The sequence below is a fragment of the Monodon monoceros genome, unplaced genomic scaffold (assembly GCF_005190385.1).
Source record: "Monodon monoceros isolate NGI ecotype Baffin Bay Population unplaced genomic scaffold, NGI_Narwhal_1 Super_Scaffold_18, whole genome shotgun sequence".
Lineage (NCBI taxonomy): Eukaryota > Metazoa > Chordata > Mammalia > Artiodactyla > Monodontidae > Monodon > Monodon monoceros.
Window position 1 is genome coordinate 125,867,163 of NW_021703774.1, and position 20,161 is coordinate 125,887,323.

At 40.0% G+C, this 20,161-nt stretch overlaps 1 protein-coding gene across 2 annotated transcripts in view; it reads right to left on the reverse strand.

The window, feature by feature from the left end:
- Positions 1 to 13,272: 13,272 nt before the first annotated feature.
- The window catches only part of CACHD1 (cache domain containing 1), a 217,427-nt gene continuing 210,538 nt past the window's right edge, over positions 13,273 to 20,161 (reverse strand). The window contains exon 26 of one of the 2 annotated variants that reach the window (XM_029229043.1): positions 13,273 to 15,503. In XM_029229043.1, coding sequence (XP_029084876.1) covers positions 15,265 to 15,503 — 239 coding nt within the window. In that variant the 3' untranslated portion in view covers positions 13,273 to 15,264. The remainder of the gene's footprint in view (positions 15,504 to 20,161) is intronic. The other variant, XM_029229041.1, reaches the window with a different exon arrangement.

Genomic DNA, 20,161 nt, shown 5'->3' on the forward strand with positions numbered 1-20,161 from the left:
AACATCTGTCCAGTATCTATTACATGCTACTGGGGACTCATATTTCTCTGATGGTTCTTACACAGCACACCTGGATTTCTGAAGGTACAGAAGTCTGAATAGTGACTATGGCCTCCAAACACCAATAGTGTTTAATATTAAGACATTTTACATACAAATCTAAATTTTTGGCTTTTCTTTTAAAAACTGGCAATCAATATGGCAATAATGTTACAGTCGGCTGTCTTCATTTAGATAGGGGGATTTATTAACCCCTTCAGGTTGTCAGATATAGTAATTCAGTTATCCAAGAAACATCTATTGAATGTCTGTCTTGTGCCTGTAGGCTTTGGTGGGCATTTGGCATTATGACCTCTGCATTAGACTAATTAATCTGAATGACTAAAAATAGTTGAAGTAGAATAGAGTGTATGGCAGAAAGAACTCCCTGGGGACTGAGCTCTTGAATAAGAATCAAGAATTGTAGATTGAGTTCCAGCTCTGCTATCACCTAGCTTTGTGACCTTGAATAAAACCTTTATGAGTATCAATTTCTTTACCTGTATAAATGAGGTGATTGATGATAGCCTCCAAGGTCCTTCGGCTCTAGTATTCAATGATGGAATTATCATTTTGTAAGTCAGGGGAGGTAAAAGTCTCCCACATTGGGGTGATGAAAAGTTTTGGAAATAGATAGTGGTGATGGCTGTACAACATTGCTGATGTACTTAATGCCACTGAATTGTACACTTAAGAATGCTTAAGATGGCAAAGTTTATGTTACATGTATTTTATCATAATAAAAATCTTTCTATTAAAAAACCATCCCATGCAGCTCTGTGTTCATAGCAGCATTATTCACAATAGTCAAGACATGGAAACAACCTAAATGTCCATCGACAGGTGAATGGATAAAGAAGATGTGATATACATATATCACATGTGATATATGTATATCACATGTGATATATATATATATACATATATATGTATATATATATATATCAGCCATAAGAAAGATTACTTAGCCATAAAAAAGAATGAAATAATACCATTTGTAGCTACATGGATGGACCTAGAGATTATCATTCTAAGCAAAGTAAGTCAGAAAGAGAAAGACAAATACCATATGACATCACTTATATGTGGAATCTAAAATATGACCCAAATGAACTTATTTACGAAACAGAAACAGACTCACAGACATACAGGTCAGACTTGTGATTGCCAAGGGGGAGAGGAGTGGGGGAGGGAAGGATTGGAAGTTTCAGACTAGTAGATCCAAACTATTCTATATAGGATGGATAAACAACAAGGACCTACTGTATAGCACAGGGAACTACATTCAGTATCCTGTGATAAACCATAATGGAAAAGAATATGAAAAAGAATATATATATAAAACTGCATATATATAAAGCTGTACACCAGACACTAACACAACACTGTAAATCAATTATACTTCAATTTAAATAAAGAAAGGAAAGTATCTGCATAGATTTGGACCCAGTCTTCTTATACCAGGGGTCAGCCAGCCAGTCTATTAATGAATGAGACAGTGAGGAGAGGGGAGAAGAGCCTACAGCTTGGATGGCTGTGATGCAAAGGTGCTCTGGTCTCCACGCTTCCCTTAGCCTTGCCTCGGTGCTGTTTCACTGTCTGTCTCAGCCTCCCTCATGTCAGAGACTGGGTCTCCAGGCTGCTTACACCCTTCATCTCTAAACTACCACATCCCCTATCAATCTGGACCAAGTTGTAAAAATGTTTTCTCTCTTTGTCTTTTCTTCCAACTAAGATAGGTTGGAGTTTTTAAAACTAAAATTAACTAAGAAATGTTTGAACAAAGCAAAAATAATCTCAATCTCAGTTTGCTTGGGCTGCTGCTACAACTTCTAGATAACGTTTATGACTGCCATTGAATGCCAGGAATTTTTCCTAATGCAAAGGTTCGTTTAACCCTCATAACAACTCCCAAGTATTTTACGTTTTAAATCTTATCACTAATTTGGTTGAAAGTTCCTATCCTTTGTTAGGAATTCCAGTCATCAGCCTGCAAGGAGGGTATTTGCCCGGTCTGTCTTCCCACCCCAGAGCATAGGTCCCTTCTTTACTGAAATTCCACATTTACATCCTGCTCTTGTAAGATACGAAGAAAGGACCAATCTGAAAAGGCTGTGGCCCTTTGAAGGTCAACAGAGAACTGTTCTAAGGTGGCATCTTTTTTCTCTCCAGAGCACGTGCCCATTTGCTTTGTGTCTCTGCCCTTTCTGACTTTTCCATAATTAAAAGGCTGAACTGGTATCTTCCTATTCATCTATTCTGCTTCCCATCTCTGTAAACTGATTCCTGAACACGAAACAGATGCTGATTAGTTAGCACAGGAAATGACTCACAGTTCCTGTCCTGGGTCTCCTTCATGGCGCTGGCCACGCAGCACACAACATACCTTCTCCACAAATAAAACACCTACCCACCACCTCCATTCAACACATGGAACACACCCCTCTTTTCCTCAAACCATCGCTGCTGGGGGGTGCCTACAGTTGCCTGGTCCTTCTTGTCTGGAGTCTGGGCTGGGCTTGGGTGAACAGTAATCAATGAGAGGACGGCAGAGATGGGAAACAGGATGAGCATGTTTGAGGAAGGGCTGATCTAATTTGGGGCAAAATGAAAAAATTTAAACATGGTATCATGAAAGACACAAAACTATGCATAGTTTTGTTAATTTAATTTTGTTTTACACACGCAAAAATGCACAGATCACAATGGCCCAATTTTAACAAACGGGTTCATTCACATGACCCACATCTTTCCATGCCTCTAGGGCCCCTCACCAGTCTCCCCACTCTCGAAAGAGACCATAGCTTTGAGTTTGTACAGGCTCTGGACGCATAGGCTCAGCAGCCATGGCTCATGGGCCCAGCCGCTCTGCGGAATGTGGGATCTCCCTGGACCAGGGCACGAACCCACGTCCCCTGCATCGGCAGGCGGACTCTCAACCACTACGCCACCAGGGAAGCCCTATAGCTTTGCCTTTCTTTTCCCATATAGACTAGTTCTCCCTGTTCTGGAACTTCATCTCAATGGTCTTGCTAAGAATGTGCTCTTTGCATTGGTCTTCTTTTGCTTAGCTACCGCCTGTGACATTCACCCATGATGTGTGTGTCCCAGCGGTTCATTTTTTTTTTCCATTGCTCAGTAGCATCTTGCTGTTATGCACTTAATTTTAAATTATTTTAATAATACAAACAACATACTTTTTTTTCTTGCAAAAATTTGCAACGTTATAGGTAAGAAGTCTAATATCCTTTGGCCACTGCCACCCCTTCTTCCCACCTGGAGATAATTACTGGGATCTGTTGGAGCAGGTCTTCCCTCCTCTGTGCAGTCACATGCATGTATATGTCCCAGTAGAAAACACGTAAGATTGTTTCTTGTGATTTTCAAAACAGTAGGTACCACATTATACATAACGCTCCGCAATTTGCTTTTCTTCCCCAACAAGATGTTTGTAGATATAACTGTGTTTGTGCACAGATCCACCTTATTTTAAAAACTGCTGCATAGTATTTCATGATATAGATATTCCACACTTTATTTAGTCATAACTGGGATTGCTTCCAGTTCTCTCCATCCCAGCAAATGCTCAAATGCTTCGGTAAACGTATTTGTCAAGTTTCCTCACACTCAAGTTAGTGTTTCTGTCAGACACATGCGGAGAAGTAGAATTTCTGAGGTAGGGTGTATTTAAAATTTTAATATTTACCAAAGTATCTATACCAATTTACATTAGAGTGTTACACAACTTTGAAATTTTTGCCAATCTTTAAGTGAAAAAAATCTTACCTCATTTCAATTTGTATTTCATTAATTCTAGAAGGGTCAAACACTTCTTTATTTGATTACTCACTACTTATGTTTTCTTTTTACTGAAGAGGAACTCCTGGCCTGGTTTTTCCATTAGGTGACTTCTCCTTTGCTTACTAGTTTTATTAGGCTATTATTATGAATAGGTTAGTTTTAATACATATTATTCTTCTCAGTGCAAAGCCTTTGTCTGTTCTAGTTTTTGCAACTAAAATTCTTTTCTGTTACTTTTGTAGCATAGAAATTTTAAATTAAACCAATCTTTGAGTTATGACCTCTGCTTTTTCAGGCCCTGTTTAAGAAAGTCTTCTTTTCATCAAGGTCAGAAGCACAGGGTTTTAGTTCTTTTTGATATTTTTATAGTTAACAGGTTGATTTTGATGTGCTTGTGAAACATCCTGATAAGCCAATTCCAATCTCTTCCAATCTTTTAGTAAATAAACTTAGATTCCTATCATGTTAGCCATCTTCCATTTTCAACTGTGTCTTTCACTCTATTTCCAGTTTAGGGGGGGTGTCTAAATAAAAAAAAAGAAATGATCCCATTTTAGTATCTTTTGTTCCTTTTTTAAACCACCTTAAATTCTGGTCAGAAAAAAAGTTTATTCACTCAACAAATATCTTTAGGTTGCCTGCTTGAGATGGGCACCAGGATGCAGCACGAAGAAAGAAAGATACCCAGGACTAAGCAGCGCTCAGTCTGGCAGGGAAGGCAGACATAAAACAAGAGTGTGATGAGAGCGAAGGAGACATCTAGCAGACGGTGCTGCGGTCCCCAGATGTCAGCTGAGGTCACACTGTGCTTCGAGACTTAAGTAAAATTGGCTTGGAGCTTTTATCCCAGGTCCTGTAAGAAGTCCAATGACTGTCCCAAGATTTCTGTGAATTCCTCAGGTCTCTTGTTGCCTCTGGCTCTGAGTTTTTTTGCTTCAGTTAGTTGTTTTGCTTGTCTCTTGCGCCGGCAACTGTCTTCTTCTCTCTGCTGTGTCCTGGCCGGTGGGAACTTGGTTCATTCTCACTCAAGGCTTGTGTTTATGAAACTCTGGTGAAGCTGTGGGGAGATGGGTGTGTATGTGTGACATACAAATTGAAACCCAACACTCCTTTAGCCTCCTGGTCACTAGGTGCCTAGTGCATCTTTCAGTGGTCACCTTTCTCTGTGGGTCCCAGAGCCTTTATGTTTGGTGTCCTCTTTCTGCCTCAAGACTCCCTATACATCTCCCACCTTCTTGTTTTCCAATCCCTTCAGAAGCTCCGTTTACCCCAGTTTACTACACAGATCAATTTCACACAATAGAGTCTCATCGTTTTGCAGCACAGAAAAAACTGGCAGAGGATTCAGAGTTTCAGCCTCTTTTTTCCCCTCTGTAAGTGGAAGGGGCCAGTATAAAGATGGATTTTTCCCATTGATAAGGATTATGCTACCCTCTGTTAGCAGGCAGAAGCAGCCATTGTCAGTTTGGGGTTTAAATCACCTTTCTCCCCCAACAGAGTAATGTAACAGTGTAAGCTAATGCCACACGGGCAGTCGCTGAGAAAGTGGCATTGAAGCTGAGATCTGAAGGAGGGGCAGTGGTTATCCAGATGAGGGATGGGGCTGGGAGAAGTGGGCTTAGAGAGGAAGTGTCTCAGGCAGTGTGAGTAGCACAGGCAAAGGCCCTGAGGTAGACTAGAGCAAGACTTATTCAAGAAATTAAGAGAAGACACCAGGAATAAAGGGGGCCAAATGGTGTTAGGTTGAATTCATCCTAAGGGCAGAAAGGGAATGGAGGCAAGGGCAAAAAATAAAACATGTTAAGCAAGTAAGTACAAGTGTTAATTTTACATTTTAAAAAAGATTGTTCTCCCACAATGAGCTAGTACTTTGCATTCACTAGGATGGCTATAATGAAAAAGAAAAAAGGAAAAGAAATGTTGGCAAGGAAGTAGAGAGATTGGAACTCTCGCACATTGCTGGTGGGGATGTAAAATGATGCCACTCTAGAAAACAGTCTAGCAGTTTCTCAGAATGTCAAACATAAAATTACCATATGACTAAGCGATTCAACTCCTACGCATATACCCAAAGGAAGTGAAAACCAGTATTCAAACAAATACTTGTACACAAATGCTCAAAGCAGCACTATCCACAATTGTCAAAAGATGGAAACAACCCGAAGGTCCATCATATATGAAAGGATAAACAAGATGTGGTATATCCATACAATGGAATCGATGTTATTCAGCCGCAAAAAGGAATCGAGTACTGATACACGCTACTATACACGCTATACGGGTGAACCTCAAAAACATGATACTAAGTGAAAAAAGCCCGAAAGGTCACCTTGTATTTAGATGAAGAGTTCAGACTAGGTGAATTCAGAGACGGAAAGATTGGTGGTTTCTAGGGGATAGGGGAAAGGGGGAAATGAGAGTGACTGCTTGATGGGTGCAGAGTTTCCCTCTGGGGGGGGGTGCAAAAATGTTTTGGGACTAGATGGAGGTGATGATTGCATGACATTTTGAACGTACGAAAGGCCACTGAATTGTATACTTCAAAATGGTTACTTTTATGGTACATGAAATTTAACTCAATAAAAGTAAGATTACTCAGACCTCCATGTAGAGAATGAAGTGGAGGGGGCAAGAATGGAGATGAGAGAATGGCGGGGAAGCTGCTGCAGGGGTCCAGGTGAGAAAGGATAGCAACTTGGAGTAGGGTGCTGGAATGGCCTGGGAAACATCCATGTGGCAAGTCACAGGCAAATGGACAGGGGGGGTCAGGATTTCAGGAAGAGAGGGAACACCGAGGCTGGGGGTACAGACCTGGGAGGAGGGTGTGTCTACACCTTCTGAGGGAGGGGAGGCAGCAAGGAGAGAGCATGGAGGCCTGGGTGAGTTTTTGAGTAAATACTACAATTTTGAAATATTGGTCCAGACAGACAGAGGACCACCTAAGAGTAACCTGAGGGGGAAGCAAGGTTAAGGACGGTTTGTATTTGTAGGCTCTGCGGCCACTGACTGGGGAAGGGGAACCGAGGATGTACTTGTTTGATGCAACTGGTTGAAGAGCATAAGGGTTGGCTCTGGTAAGGAGCAGGGACATTTCTTCCTCTGAGAACCAATAAAGAGAATGAGGTCTGAAAGCCATTTTGATGTAAAGATGTAAGAGTTGTAGGGCTTCTATTGAAACCTGAGGGTAGAACATATGGCAGCTGCAGAGGGCTGCGGTAGGCCCTGGCGCAGGGCTGGAGACAGTGGAAACATTTCGGAGTGGGTTTTTGGAAGAGCGCACTGCAGAGTAAACTGGGACTGGATAAAGGACTGCCAAGGAGCCCTGAAAGTTAAGAACATACCTTTGTCCGGGAGCCAAGCTTCTGTTACGTAATTTTTTTTTTTTTCCAAAAGCACTAGGGCCAGAGGAAGAACTAAGGCAGTAATCCTGGTGGGATAGTGTTATATAAAACACTTTAATCAAGCAGCACCCAGAAATAGAATGGGAAGAGTGTGAAATACAAGAAGTCTTATGAGAAAGATTTAAAAACCTTCCATATGTAAGCTCTTTCTTAAAGAAATGCTATTTAAAACCATATTGCATATTAGATAAGTAGCTGTACATATAAATTAGCCAACAGGAATTATTTTTGCTTTTAGATATATACTGATGTCAAAAATTATTATTATAATATATAGGTAGCCTTTTATAGGCCGATATATTGATGCTAAATGAAATAAGTCAGACAGAGAAAGACAGATGCAGCATGGTATCACATGTGAAATAGTTTTTAAAAAGTCCAAGTCATAGAAATAGAGAGTAGAAAAATGGTTGCCATGGGCTGGAGGTGGGTAAAAGGATACAAACTTTCAGCGGTAAGGTGAATAATGTCTGAGGATCTAATGGATAATATGGTGATTATACTTGACCACAACAACTGAAATTTACTGAGAGTAGAATTTAAACGTTCTCACCTTCACCCCCCCCTCCACCTCCCCCAAAAGACAAATATGTGAGATGATGGATGTTAGCTAAGGGGAAATCCTTTCACAATGAATACATGTATCAAATGACCACAATGTTCCCTTTGAATATCTTACAATTTAATATATCAATTATACCTCAGTGAAGCTGAAAAAAAAAAAAAAAACCACATACACACACACACAGCATGAACAAAGACATACATTACATCAAGAAGTCAGGTGTTTGGCCAGTAGACCAGTTGGCTGGAACACAGCAGAGGTACACAAGGGGTAAGCAGGATGAAGTTCTGAACTTAAGCAGGATATAAACTGTGGAGCATGCCACTAAGAGGATTAGGTAGAGAGGTAAGGCTGAAAGCTCTTATATGGTGCTGACTGATCAGAGCTAAATTATAGGAAATGAGCTAGCACATAAGAACACCTTACCACAGTGCCTGTCGCAGAGCAAATGCTCCATGTGAGCCAGTCATCAGTAATTATTGGGTGGGAGTACGCAGGATGAACTTGACATCTCTGCTATCTCACACCCAGCATATAGAACATTCCTTACTCCTTCTGAAACTGTTCCTGCTCTCTAGTACAGAAAGTGATGCCGCCATTGTTGTAATTGTCCAAGTCAGGAACCCCTGTCTCATTACTCTCCATAACCAAGCAAGCCCACCCTCCCCTATTTCTGCTTCCAAAACGTATTTTCCACCACTTTGTTTTCCTCCGTCTTTACTGCTATCATCCTGCATTTCTCATCTACACTTCTGCAATGATTTCCTGTCCATATTTTCATTTTTGCTACCTACCCCACAATAATTTTCAACTCAAAATGGTCTTTCTTAAATATAGACTAGATAGCCTCACCCTCTCCTTAAAAGATCCTACTGGCTTCCCACTTATCTATTTTTCTTCCATGGCCTGCAGGACCACGTTTTCCTACCTCTTCATTCTCATCACATTCCACTTTCCCTTTGCTAGCCAATGCTCTAGATGCGATCCTCTTATCTTAAGCCCACTGCATGTTCTATTCCCTCAGCTGGAAATGTCAGCCTACCACTGTCCCCCTGCCCTGCTGTCTGGCTCTTTCCCATTCTTCAGTAGCAGCTTCAACATCACTCTCTTAAAGGCTCTCCTTGAGCATCTAATCTAAAGCAGATTTTCTCCCTGCCCACACCCTCCCCTATGGGTTACTTTGTCCACCACCCTTCCTTTGCCTTTACAGCAAATAGCCATATTTGAAATTATACTTATATTTTTGTATTTGCTTGTTTAATGTCGATATTGGATAGTTTCAGGTGCAGGTATTAAAGTCAACTCAAATGGTCTTACACAAAGAAGGCTCCAGAGGGAGGGTGGGATTCAGGTTAGATCACATCTTCCCTTGTGCTGGAGGAATGCCTTATGTCGGTTGCCTTAAGTCTAAGATTATGACTAAATACGTAGGATGAGTTTATTATGATTGCAGTGGGATTAACAGGAAATCCAACGCTATGATTTAGGCCAGTTCTTGGAGTCACATTCACTGCTTAATAATGGAGGAAGAGTGGGATAAACACCGGAGCCAGCCCCATTGTCCACTGACATCTCCACGTGCAGTGTGAGAAGGGATCGCTGTTTAATTCCTTACTGTATACTCGCTCCTAGGGCAGTGCCGGATGTGTGGTAGGAGCCCAGGGAATACTTGTTTGAATGAAAGAAAAATTGGAGAAGAGAGTCTAGGAGCCAGTTTAGAGGCTACCGATTCAGTGGAGATATACAGATGGCTTACAAATCAGTCACAAAAAAGTAAAGGGATGGATGAAGGTGAGTGATATTGTTCGCTCAAAGACTTTGGACTTGGTGATTGACCAGATGTGAAATGAGAGGGAGATGAGGAAGTCCAAGACAGTTCTGAGCTTGGGATCAGAGTCCCAGGCCCCCTTGCTTTCACTTCAATGCTCTACCTTCCCAAGAAGTACTGAAAAGGGGGCTGAGGACAGAATTATAAGGCACACATTCTCAAATGGGGTAGATACTGCCCACGAAGTGCTGAAAGCTGATTCTCAGGGGAGGAAAAGAAATCAGGTATTACAATAGTTTGTAGCTCTCCAAAGTCCTGACAAATCTTACCCTCTAGTGTTTAATTTCTCGTTAGGGTGAATTTTAATTAAATCAAAATTTTCTTTTTAGGAGGGGGACAATAATGAATTCTTAAAAAGCTAAGAAACACTGAATTAAGGGATGAAGAGGCTTAATGAGCAGTTTAGGACTGGAGAGGGAGGTTGGAGGAAAACCAGGAAAATCTCAGATGTCTATATATCTACATATTTTGATATACACCCACCTTGGCTATTAAACAAAGCATCTTATACAGTTATAAGTAACAGTCACAGAAATATGTCTTCCAACTTTTTTACTGAAAAATTCAAAAGAATTCTGAATATGGCATTGGATTTCAGCCAGGAAAATTACCACTCCTCTGTTCACAGAGGACACAGATGCCTCTAGGATGCTGTTTGATTATTCTAGCAGATATACATTCTAAAAAATGTAATCACTACAGCAGGCCATTGCCACAGAGAAATGAGCTTAAGTGACCTTCCAGGACTTCTTTCCACATACCAGTCACTCTAACAGGCAAAATAAGCCTGTCTGAGTAAACTGGACAAAGTCTTTCAAATAAAAAATATTAATGAAGTTTAGTTGAACATTCAAACTCAATCAAGAAGTAGAGGAAGAAAAACTACCACATATTTTCCAAAATTTCTAAAATAAATGTATCCAAAAAGCAGATGAATGTCTGCCACAAGAACTAGTGTGAGTCTGAACCCTGTTTTGTTGGGGGCACAAGTAGGAAATTTCCTTGTCTAGCTGTATAAAGTGACCTGGAACACCCTCAGCTCTTGGTACTTGTCTGCACTGATAAGCAAGGTTGGCTACAGGTGGTAAGAGGCCTTAGTGAGTGAAAGGCATTGATGGGATCCCCCTCCAGGATGTCAGAAGAGACTTGTTTAACAAGCAATGTAACAACACATAGAATGGTAGAATATATTTGCAAACGAAGTGACCAACAAGGAATTGGTCTTCAAAATATACAAATGGCTCATGCAGCTCAATATTAAAAAAACAAACAACCCAATCAAAAAATGGGCGGAAGATCTAAATAGACATTTCTCCAAAGAAGACATACAGATAGGGACTTCCCTGGTGGTCCAGTGATTAAGATTCTGTGCTTCCACTGCAGGGGGTACAGCTTTGATCCCTGGTTGGGGAACTAAGATCCCCCATGCCGCATGGAGTGGCTAAAATAAATAAATAAAAATCTATATTAAAAAAAAAAAGACATACAGATGGCCAAGAGGCACATGAAAAGACGCTCAACATCACTAATTATTAGAGAAATACAAATCAAAACTACAATGAGGTATCACCTCACACCGGTCAGAATGGCCACCATCAAAAAATCTACAAAAAATAAATGCTGGAGAGGGTGTGGAGAAAAGGGAACCCTCTTGCACTGTTAGTGGGAATGTAAATTGATACAGCCACTATGGAGAACAGTATGCAGGTTCCTTAAAAAACTAAAAATAGAACTACCAAACCACCCAGCAACCCCTCTACTAAGCATATACCCAGAGAAAACCATAATTCAAAAAGAGTCATGTACCATAATGTTCATTGCAGTTCTATTTACAATAGCCAGGACCTGGAAGCAACCTAAGGGTCCATCGACAGACAAATGGATAAAGAAGATGTGGTACATATATACAATGGAATATTACTCAGCCATAAAAGGAAATGAAATTGAGTTATTTGTAGTGAGGTGGATGGACCTAGAGTCTGTCATACAGTGAAGTAAGTCAGAAAGAGAAAAACAAATACCGTATGCTAACACATATATATGGAATCTAAAAAAAAAAAACAAAACGGTTCTCCAGAACCTAGGGGCAGGACAGGAATAAAGATGCAGACGTAGAGAAGGGACTTGAGGACATGGGGAGGGGGAAGGGTAAGCTGGGACGAAGTGAGAGAGTGGCATGGACATATATACACTACCAAACGTAAAATAGACAGCTAGTGGGAAGCAGCCGCACAGCACAGGGAGATCAGCTCGATGCTTTGTGACCACCTAGAGGGGTGGGATGGGGAGGATGGGAGGGAGACGCAAGCTGTCTGATTCACTTTGTAAAAAGCAGAAACTAACACACCATTGTAAAGCAATTAAGATGTTAAAAAAAATAAAGATTAAAAAAATGCTAAAAATAAAGACACAATAGCTTTAATTTACCTAAAAAAAAAAAAAAAACCAAAAAACTACATGAGGTATCACCTCACACTGGTCAGAATGGCCATCATCAAAAAAACCTACAATAAATGCTGGAGAGGGTGTGGAGAAAAGGGAATCCTCTTGCACTGCTAGTGGGAGTGTAAATTGGTAGAGTCACTATGGAGAACAGTATGGAGATTCCTTAAAAAACTAAAAGTAGAGCTACCATATGATCCAGCAATCCCACTCCTGGGCATACATCTGGAGAAAAACTTGGTTTGAAAGGATACATGCACCCCAATGTTCATTGCAGCACTATTTACAATAGCCAAGACATGGAAGCAACCTAAATGTCCATCGACAGAAGAATGAATAAAGAAGATGAGGTACATATGCACAATGGAGTATTACCCAGCCATAAAAAACAAAGAAATAATGCCATTTGCAGTGACATGGATGACCTAGAGATTGTCATACTGAGTGAAGTCAGAGAAAGACAAATATAATATGATATCGCTTATATATGGAACCAAAAAAAACGGTACAAATGAACCTATTTACAAAACAGAAATAGCATCACAGATGTAGAAAACAAACTTATGGCTACCAAGGGGGAAAGGGGGAGGAGGGATAAATTGGGAGATTGGGATTGACATATACACACTACTATATGTAAAATAGATAACTAATAAGAAACTACTGTATAGCACAGGGAACTCTATTCAATACTCTGTAATGACCTATATGGGAATAGAATCTAAAAAAGGGTGTATATATGTATATTATAACTGACTGACTTTGCTGTACAGCAGAAACTCACATAAAATTGTAAATCAACTATACGGCAATAAAAATTACTTAAACAAAAAAAAAGAAAATAAACAAAAACAAACAAGCAATGTAATCTGTGGGGCAAAAGGAGCCAATATTGATTGCCATGATGAAAAGTTTCCAAAACCATATTTTTCCTTTTAAATAACAACAAGAACACAAACAAGAAATGTCTAAACAACATTATATGCAATGCTTGGGGAAGAAGACAAAAGGTAACTTAGCAGATCAAAACTTCAACCCAAACTGCACAAAGCTGTATGTCATATTCTCCAGGAACTGCAAAACTTGGTTATATTCTTATTCACGTATAAGTATTCAATCACTTTCCCTGAAAGTTCAGGATGGGGAGAGATTCTTATCACAAAAGACACAAAATACATTTCTCTCATTGTCTTTGAGTAGGCTGTCCGTATTTTATTTTTTAAGCTCTAAGTTTTGTGATTCTTTTCTTGAAAACAACCAGGTTCCCCTCCATCAAGAGGCTAGTGTTATAACACAAAGACTCTCAACTTGAGAAATGACCCCAGTGTTCCATGGAGAGGTTTGATATTCTGGGAAGACAGGAAAGTCATTCATTCCCTCCAGCAGTTAGAGAACAGCCATTTATTTATTATATATGACACTAATTTAGATGCTCAGAAAGGGGGAGCTATGATCCACACATTTTATTTGCTTTTAATTTCATCCCATTAGAGTCTTAAATTTCTTTGCATAGTCAAGATGGTCAGGAAGCCCCTGAAGTTGACTGTGGCACTGAAAGGAAGCCTACTTTCAGTTTGGCAACTGATCTGCTAGGTTACAACGTGTAATCTGCCTTGAGGCACAAGAAGTGGTCCATTAACAAATCACTATAGCCACTAAGACCGTCCGTTCATACAGTTTATTTCACTAGACTGCAATTTTATACACAGTATGAAGAGGTTTCCTGATAGCACACATATAGTTGACTTTCTGTACTGCTGAAGAACCACTTTTATTTTTTTTTACATTATATCGTAATACCCTATCATTAAAACATTATTCAGTGAATTTTTTCCAACTACATATAAACGGAGATTTACCACACACACGGTGCAAGAACGTCTTTATAACATATTTGGATCACAAAATGTGAATCTAAAATACATCACTGTAATTAGAACACTACTTTAAAATTACAATGCCCCATGTTGTATTAGCCAGATTTGATCACCCTCTGTATACATCACAAAGCAGTTTGGTGGGTATCTTCTTGGAGGACTGGCAGCAGCTTTAAACTATGATTTCAAAAGAAATCTTTATTTTGGAATCAAAATTTTGAATTTGAAAAACTTCTTCCTTTATGCGTTCCATATTCTCAGAATCAAAATGGGACATTAAAAAATTTATAGTCTCTAAAACAAGGAGAATAAATCCAACCCTCCTTTAGCTGAAAGGCTGGGGGTGTAATATTAGGTTTCGTAGAAACCTAAGGAAAGCACTGTATGGGAAATGGAAATTAGTTCAAAAGAAACGTAACATTTCTTTAAAAGCTTCCTGGATTCCTCTGCCCACCCCCCCCCCCCCCCTGTCACCACCCCTGTCAAACACAGAAAAGAATACTGCATTGCAAATCAAGATCTATTTCCATGACATGATGTTCTAAAGAAAATGTATGTAAACAAGTCAGAGAGAAAGATTTCTTCATTTCCCCATTTTTGTGGAGTGAGGCAGTGGGATGGTATCAGTTAAATAAGATCTAAAACTCCTTAATCAAAGAACCACTTCATTATACACAAAACAGCTAGGGATAACTGGTGAAAATTTCTCATGTGTTTCCTTTTCTTTCCCCCAAAGTTTGAGAATGTTTGAAAGTTCAATAAATAGTAGAAAAATAATCCTTTACTTAGAAATTTTGAGATGCATCATTTAGAGCTTAACATGAGTTCCATACAGCAACTGTGGTATCTAGGTACCACTAAGAAACCAGGTGAAATCTTCAAAGCACACATTTCTCTCTGCATGTGCCACGTTGCCAGTCTCCGCTGGAGCATATTTTTCTCTCTTCCAGTTAAGCAGAGCCAAATGTTTCGGGCTCCTCGGAACATTCCCCTGGCTCAGCTTAACCAAGGCTCCCAATGTTTCACTTGTAGGTTCCATCTCTGTTTAGAGTTTTGCTTCTGTTCATTCCGTTGGTATTATGGCAGGTTCATTAATCAGACTTATTTCCCCTCCATTTCACAACCAGCCTTGCATCTTCACAAATGTGATTCTGTCGTTGTTTCTCTTGTTTTGAAATATATTAACAGGCAGGAAAACGAGTTAAACGACTCTAGACAGAGCACAGACACAAGTGGATTTGATGCTGGCTCTTTCTCCCTCCAGAACATTCCATATCTCCCAGATCTCATCTTCTGATGGAGGTGAGGAGGTTAGCATTCTGCGTCGACAGTGTGTACGGTCACGGCCGCCTGCAGGTGGTGGCTGTGATGCAGCGTGGGGTGGTGAAGGCGGTAGTGGTGGAACTTGTGACTTAGAAGGGCAGCAGTCTGAGGTGGGGTGTCCAACTCCAAGTCTTCATCGTGGTTTCCCACGTCCACCCCGGCCGACAAGGGGTCGTTGGTGCACGGAGGGTTTTCGCTGTCTTCCTGTGGGCTCATGGTGCTGTAACCTAGAAGATGAACACAACAAACAGGCAGCTGAGAGCTTCCAGATGCAGAGAGGAGACGTCACTGCAGATTTCTGGGGCACTGGGAGGCGCTCCTACCTTTGTGTTACATAAGTGTCAATGTTTGCAGACTGTCAGCAGACCTCGAAGTGACTTATTTTTAAAGAGATCTTTCGTTAGCTCTTGCCTTAAAGCAATTACACAATAAATACACAATCATTTTAGGCAATATGAACAGCAACCCTTTTCCCAAATGCCCAAACCAACAAAACCAAACTAAAAATCACCCCAATCCTTTCTGATCCATAGACCCCACAACTGACAGTTGGGGAAATATCCTCCTACACTATTCCCTCAGATAAGATTAAGGCTATTTTTTATTTTTGAGGGGAAAAAACAAACAGCTTCAAGACAAAGATCCTAACAGGACTCAGATGAGTTGGCGGCTGGTGGGGGAAGCTAAGCTTCAAAATGCCTGAATGTGAGGCCACAGTAAGAACAAAAAAACAGCTGCCACCATGGCAGCCCTGGTGTCATGTAATTCCTACGCACCAACAAGGCACATACTTTAACGTCCATTTTACAGGTGAGGGAAATGATGATCAGAGAGGTTAATGAACTTGCCTGAGTTCCAGTCCCTAACAAAACACTAACTCTGCATACATTCATAGCAACTAGCAAAAGAATCAGCTATTCTCTGTGTAAGCTGGTTCACTGTATTTAAAGATTAATTTCTTTTGGTATTCTAAGTAATACATGTTTCAAAAGAAAATGCCCTTGCTGATCAAAAGATTTCATTCCAAGAACCTTGGCATGTTTTTAAATATTGCAAAAAAAAAAACCCCTTTAAGAATTTTGAGAAGTGACAGCTCATTAATATTTCCGCTGCATCTACAGTTAGCATCAATCAGCACTCACCCGTGGGTAGCGCTAGTCACATCCATAGCTGCAAAACTGACGTGCTTGCATACTAACCAAGCAGGAATAGTTTGTGGTTGAAAATGTTATGCTTCGTGCAAAAATGAGAAAGGCAACTCTCAGTCCTCAATGAAATGTTGTTCAAACAACATAATTCTTTCAGTCCCACTCAACAAATATTTATCAGGCACCTACTATGTATAAGACACTGTGTTGGGCACTGCAGGAGACCCAGAGACGAAAACCTGATCCCTGCACAAGGAGCTGATATGCTAGTGCTTGAGAAATAAAACAAGTACAAGCATAGCTCAGTTCAATTATTCATTTATTGAAGACCATCAGGAGGCTGAAAGGAGAGACTATGAAACACAAATAAGAGATGTCCCTTTTCCTTAAGGATTTCACCACTGAGTAAGAGATACATATTTACAAAATTAGGCTTATTCTGGTGCAGATAATGGCAAGTGCTATAATGGAGGTTTAATTGAAATCCAGCAGAGGGCTTAACTAATTCTGGCTGGAGGACTGGGAAAGCATCACAGGAGGACTCATATTTTAGTTGGGCTTAAATGGATGAGTAGGAGTTTGGTGAAGTGGCTAGGAGTAAAGGAACAGACGAGTATGGCCAAGAGGTGTAGAAACACAAGACTATTTTTACACCACGTGGCTAGGATGAGTGCTAGCAGGTAGATGGAGGACAGACTTTAACTTACAAGGTTTTGAGCAGACCAGAAAAATAGCACAATCATTTCTGTATTTTAAAAAGAGAGTTCTGGAGTCCCTCCCATCAGGAAACTTACACAAGCCTCTTAGATAGCCTCATCCACCAGAGGGCAGACAACAGATGCAAGAACTACAATCCTGCAGCCTGTGGAACAAAAACCACATTCACAGAAAGATAGACAAGATGAAAAGGCAGAGGGCTATGTACCAGTTGAAGGAACAAGATAAAACCCCAGAAAAACAACTAAATGAAGCGGAGATAGGCAACCTTCCAGAAAAAGAATTCAGAATAATGATAGTGAAGATGATCCAGAACCTCGGAAAAAGAATGGAGGCAAAGATCGAGAAGATGCAAGAAATGTCTAACAAAGACCTAGAAGAATTAAGGTAACAAACAAACAGAGATGAACAATACAATAACTGAAATGAAAACTACACTAGAAGGAATCAATAGCAGAATAACTGAGGCAGAAGAACGGATAAGTGACCTGGAAGACAGAATGGTGGAATTCACTGCTGCTGAACAGAATAAAGAAAAAAGAATGAAAAGAAATGAAGACAGCCTAAGAGACCTCTGGGACAACATTAAATGCAACAACATTCGCATTATAGGGGTCCCAGAAGGAGAAGAGAGAGAGAAAGGACCAGAGAAAATATCTGAAGAGATTACAGTCGAAAACTTCCCTAACATGGGAAAGGAAATAGCCACCCAAGTCCAGGAAGCACAGCGAGTCCCATACAGGATAAACCCAAGGAGAAACACGCCGAGACACATAGTAATCAAATTGGCAAAAATTAAAGACAAAGAAAAATTATTAAAAGCAGCAAGGGAAAAATGACAAATAATATACAAGGGAACTCCCATAAGGTTAACAGCTGATTTCTCAGCAGAAACTCTACAAGCCAGAAGGGAGTGGCATGATATACTTAAAGTGATGAAAGGGAAGAACCTACAACCAAGATCACTCTACCCGGCAAGGATCTTATTCAGATTCGATGGAGAAATCAAAAGCTTTACAGAAAAGCAAAAGCTAAGAGAATTCAGCACCACCAAACCAGCTCTACAACAAATCTTGTGGGAAACACAAGGGAAGAAAAGGACCTACAAAAACAAACCCAAAACAATGAAGAAAATGGTCATTGGAACATACATATCGATGACTACCTTAAACGTGAATGGATTAAATTCTCCAACCAAAAGACACAGGCTTGCTGAATGGATACAAAAACAAGACCCATATATATGCTGTCTACAAGAAACCCACTTCAGACCTAGGGACACATACACACTGAAAGTGAGGGGATGGAAAAAGATATTCCATGCAAATGGAAATCAAAAGAAAGCTGGAGTAGCTATACTCATATCAGATAAAATAGACTTTAAAATAAAGAATGTTACAAGAGGCAAGGAAGGACACTACGTAATGATCAAGGGATCAATCCAAGAAGAAGATATAACAATTATAAATATATATGCACCCAACATAGGAGCACCTCAATACATAAGGCAACTGCTAACAGCTATAAAAGAGGAAATCGACAGTAACACAATAATAGTGGGGGACTTTAACACCTCACTTACACCAATGGACAGATTATCCAAAATGAAAATAAAGAAACAGAAGCTTTAAATGACACAATAGACCAGATAGATTTAATTGATATTTATAGGACATTCCATCCAAAAACAGCAGATTACACTTTCTTCTCAAGTGCGCACAACATTCTCCAGGATAGATCACATCTTGGGTCACAAATCAAGCCTAAGTAAATTTAAGAAAACTGAAACCATATCAAGCATCTTTTCTGACCACAACGCTATGAGATTAGAAATGAATTATAGGGAAAAAAATGTAAAAAACACAAACACATGAGGCTGAACAATACGTTACTAAATAACCAAGAGATCACTGAAGAAATCAAAGAGGAAATCAAAAAATACCTAGAGACAAATGACTATGAAAACACGACGATCAAAAACCTCTGGGATGCAGCAAAAGCAGTTCTAAGAGCGAAGTTTATAGCTATACAAGCCTACCTCAAGAAACCAGAAAAATCTCACGTAAACAATCTAAACTTACACCTAAAGGAACTAGAGAAAGAAGAACAAACAAAACCCAAAGACAGCAGAAGGAAAGCAATCATAAAGATGAGAGCAGAAATAAATGAAATAGAAACAAAGAAAACAATAGCAAAGATCAATAAAACTAAAAGCTGGTTCTTTGAGAAGATAAACAAAATTGATAAACCATTGGCCAGACTCATCAAGAAAAAGAGGGAGAGGAGGGGCTTCCCTGGTGGCTCAGTGGTTGACAGTCCGCCTGCCGATGCAGGGGATACGGGTTCATGCCCCAGGCTGGGAGGATCCCACATGCCTCAGAGCAGCTGGGCCCGTGAGCCATGGCCGCTGAGGCGGCACGTCCAGAGCCTGTGCTCCGCAACGGGAGAGGCCACAGCAGTGAGAGGCCTGTGTACCGCAAAAAAACACAACAAAAATAAACAAAAAAAACCCCAAGGAAACTTAAAAAGAAAAAAAGAGGGAGAGGACTCAAATCAATAAAATTAGAAATGAAAAAGGAGAAGTTACAACAGACACCGCAGAAATACAAAGCATCCTAAGAGGCTACCACAAGCAACTCTATGCCAATACAATGAACAACCTGGAAAAAATGGACAAATTCTTAGAAAGGTATAATCTTCCAAGACTGAACCAGGAAGAAATAGAAAATATGAACAGACCAATCACAAGTAATGAAACTGAAACTGTGAGAATTTCAGTTTTAAATTAAAAATTAAAAATCTTCCAAAAAACAAAAGTCCAAGACCAGATGGCTTCACAAGGTGAATTCTACCAAACATTTAGAGAAGAGCTAACACCCATCCTTCTCAAACTCTTACAAAAAATTGCAGAGGAAGGAACACTCCCAAACTTGTTCTATGAGGCCACCATCACCCTGATACCAAAACCAGACAAAGATACTACAAAAAAAGAAAATTACAGACCAATATCACTGATGAAT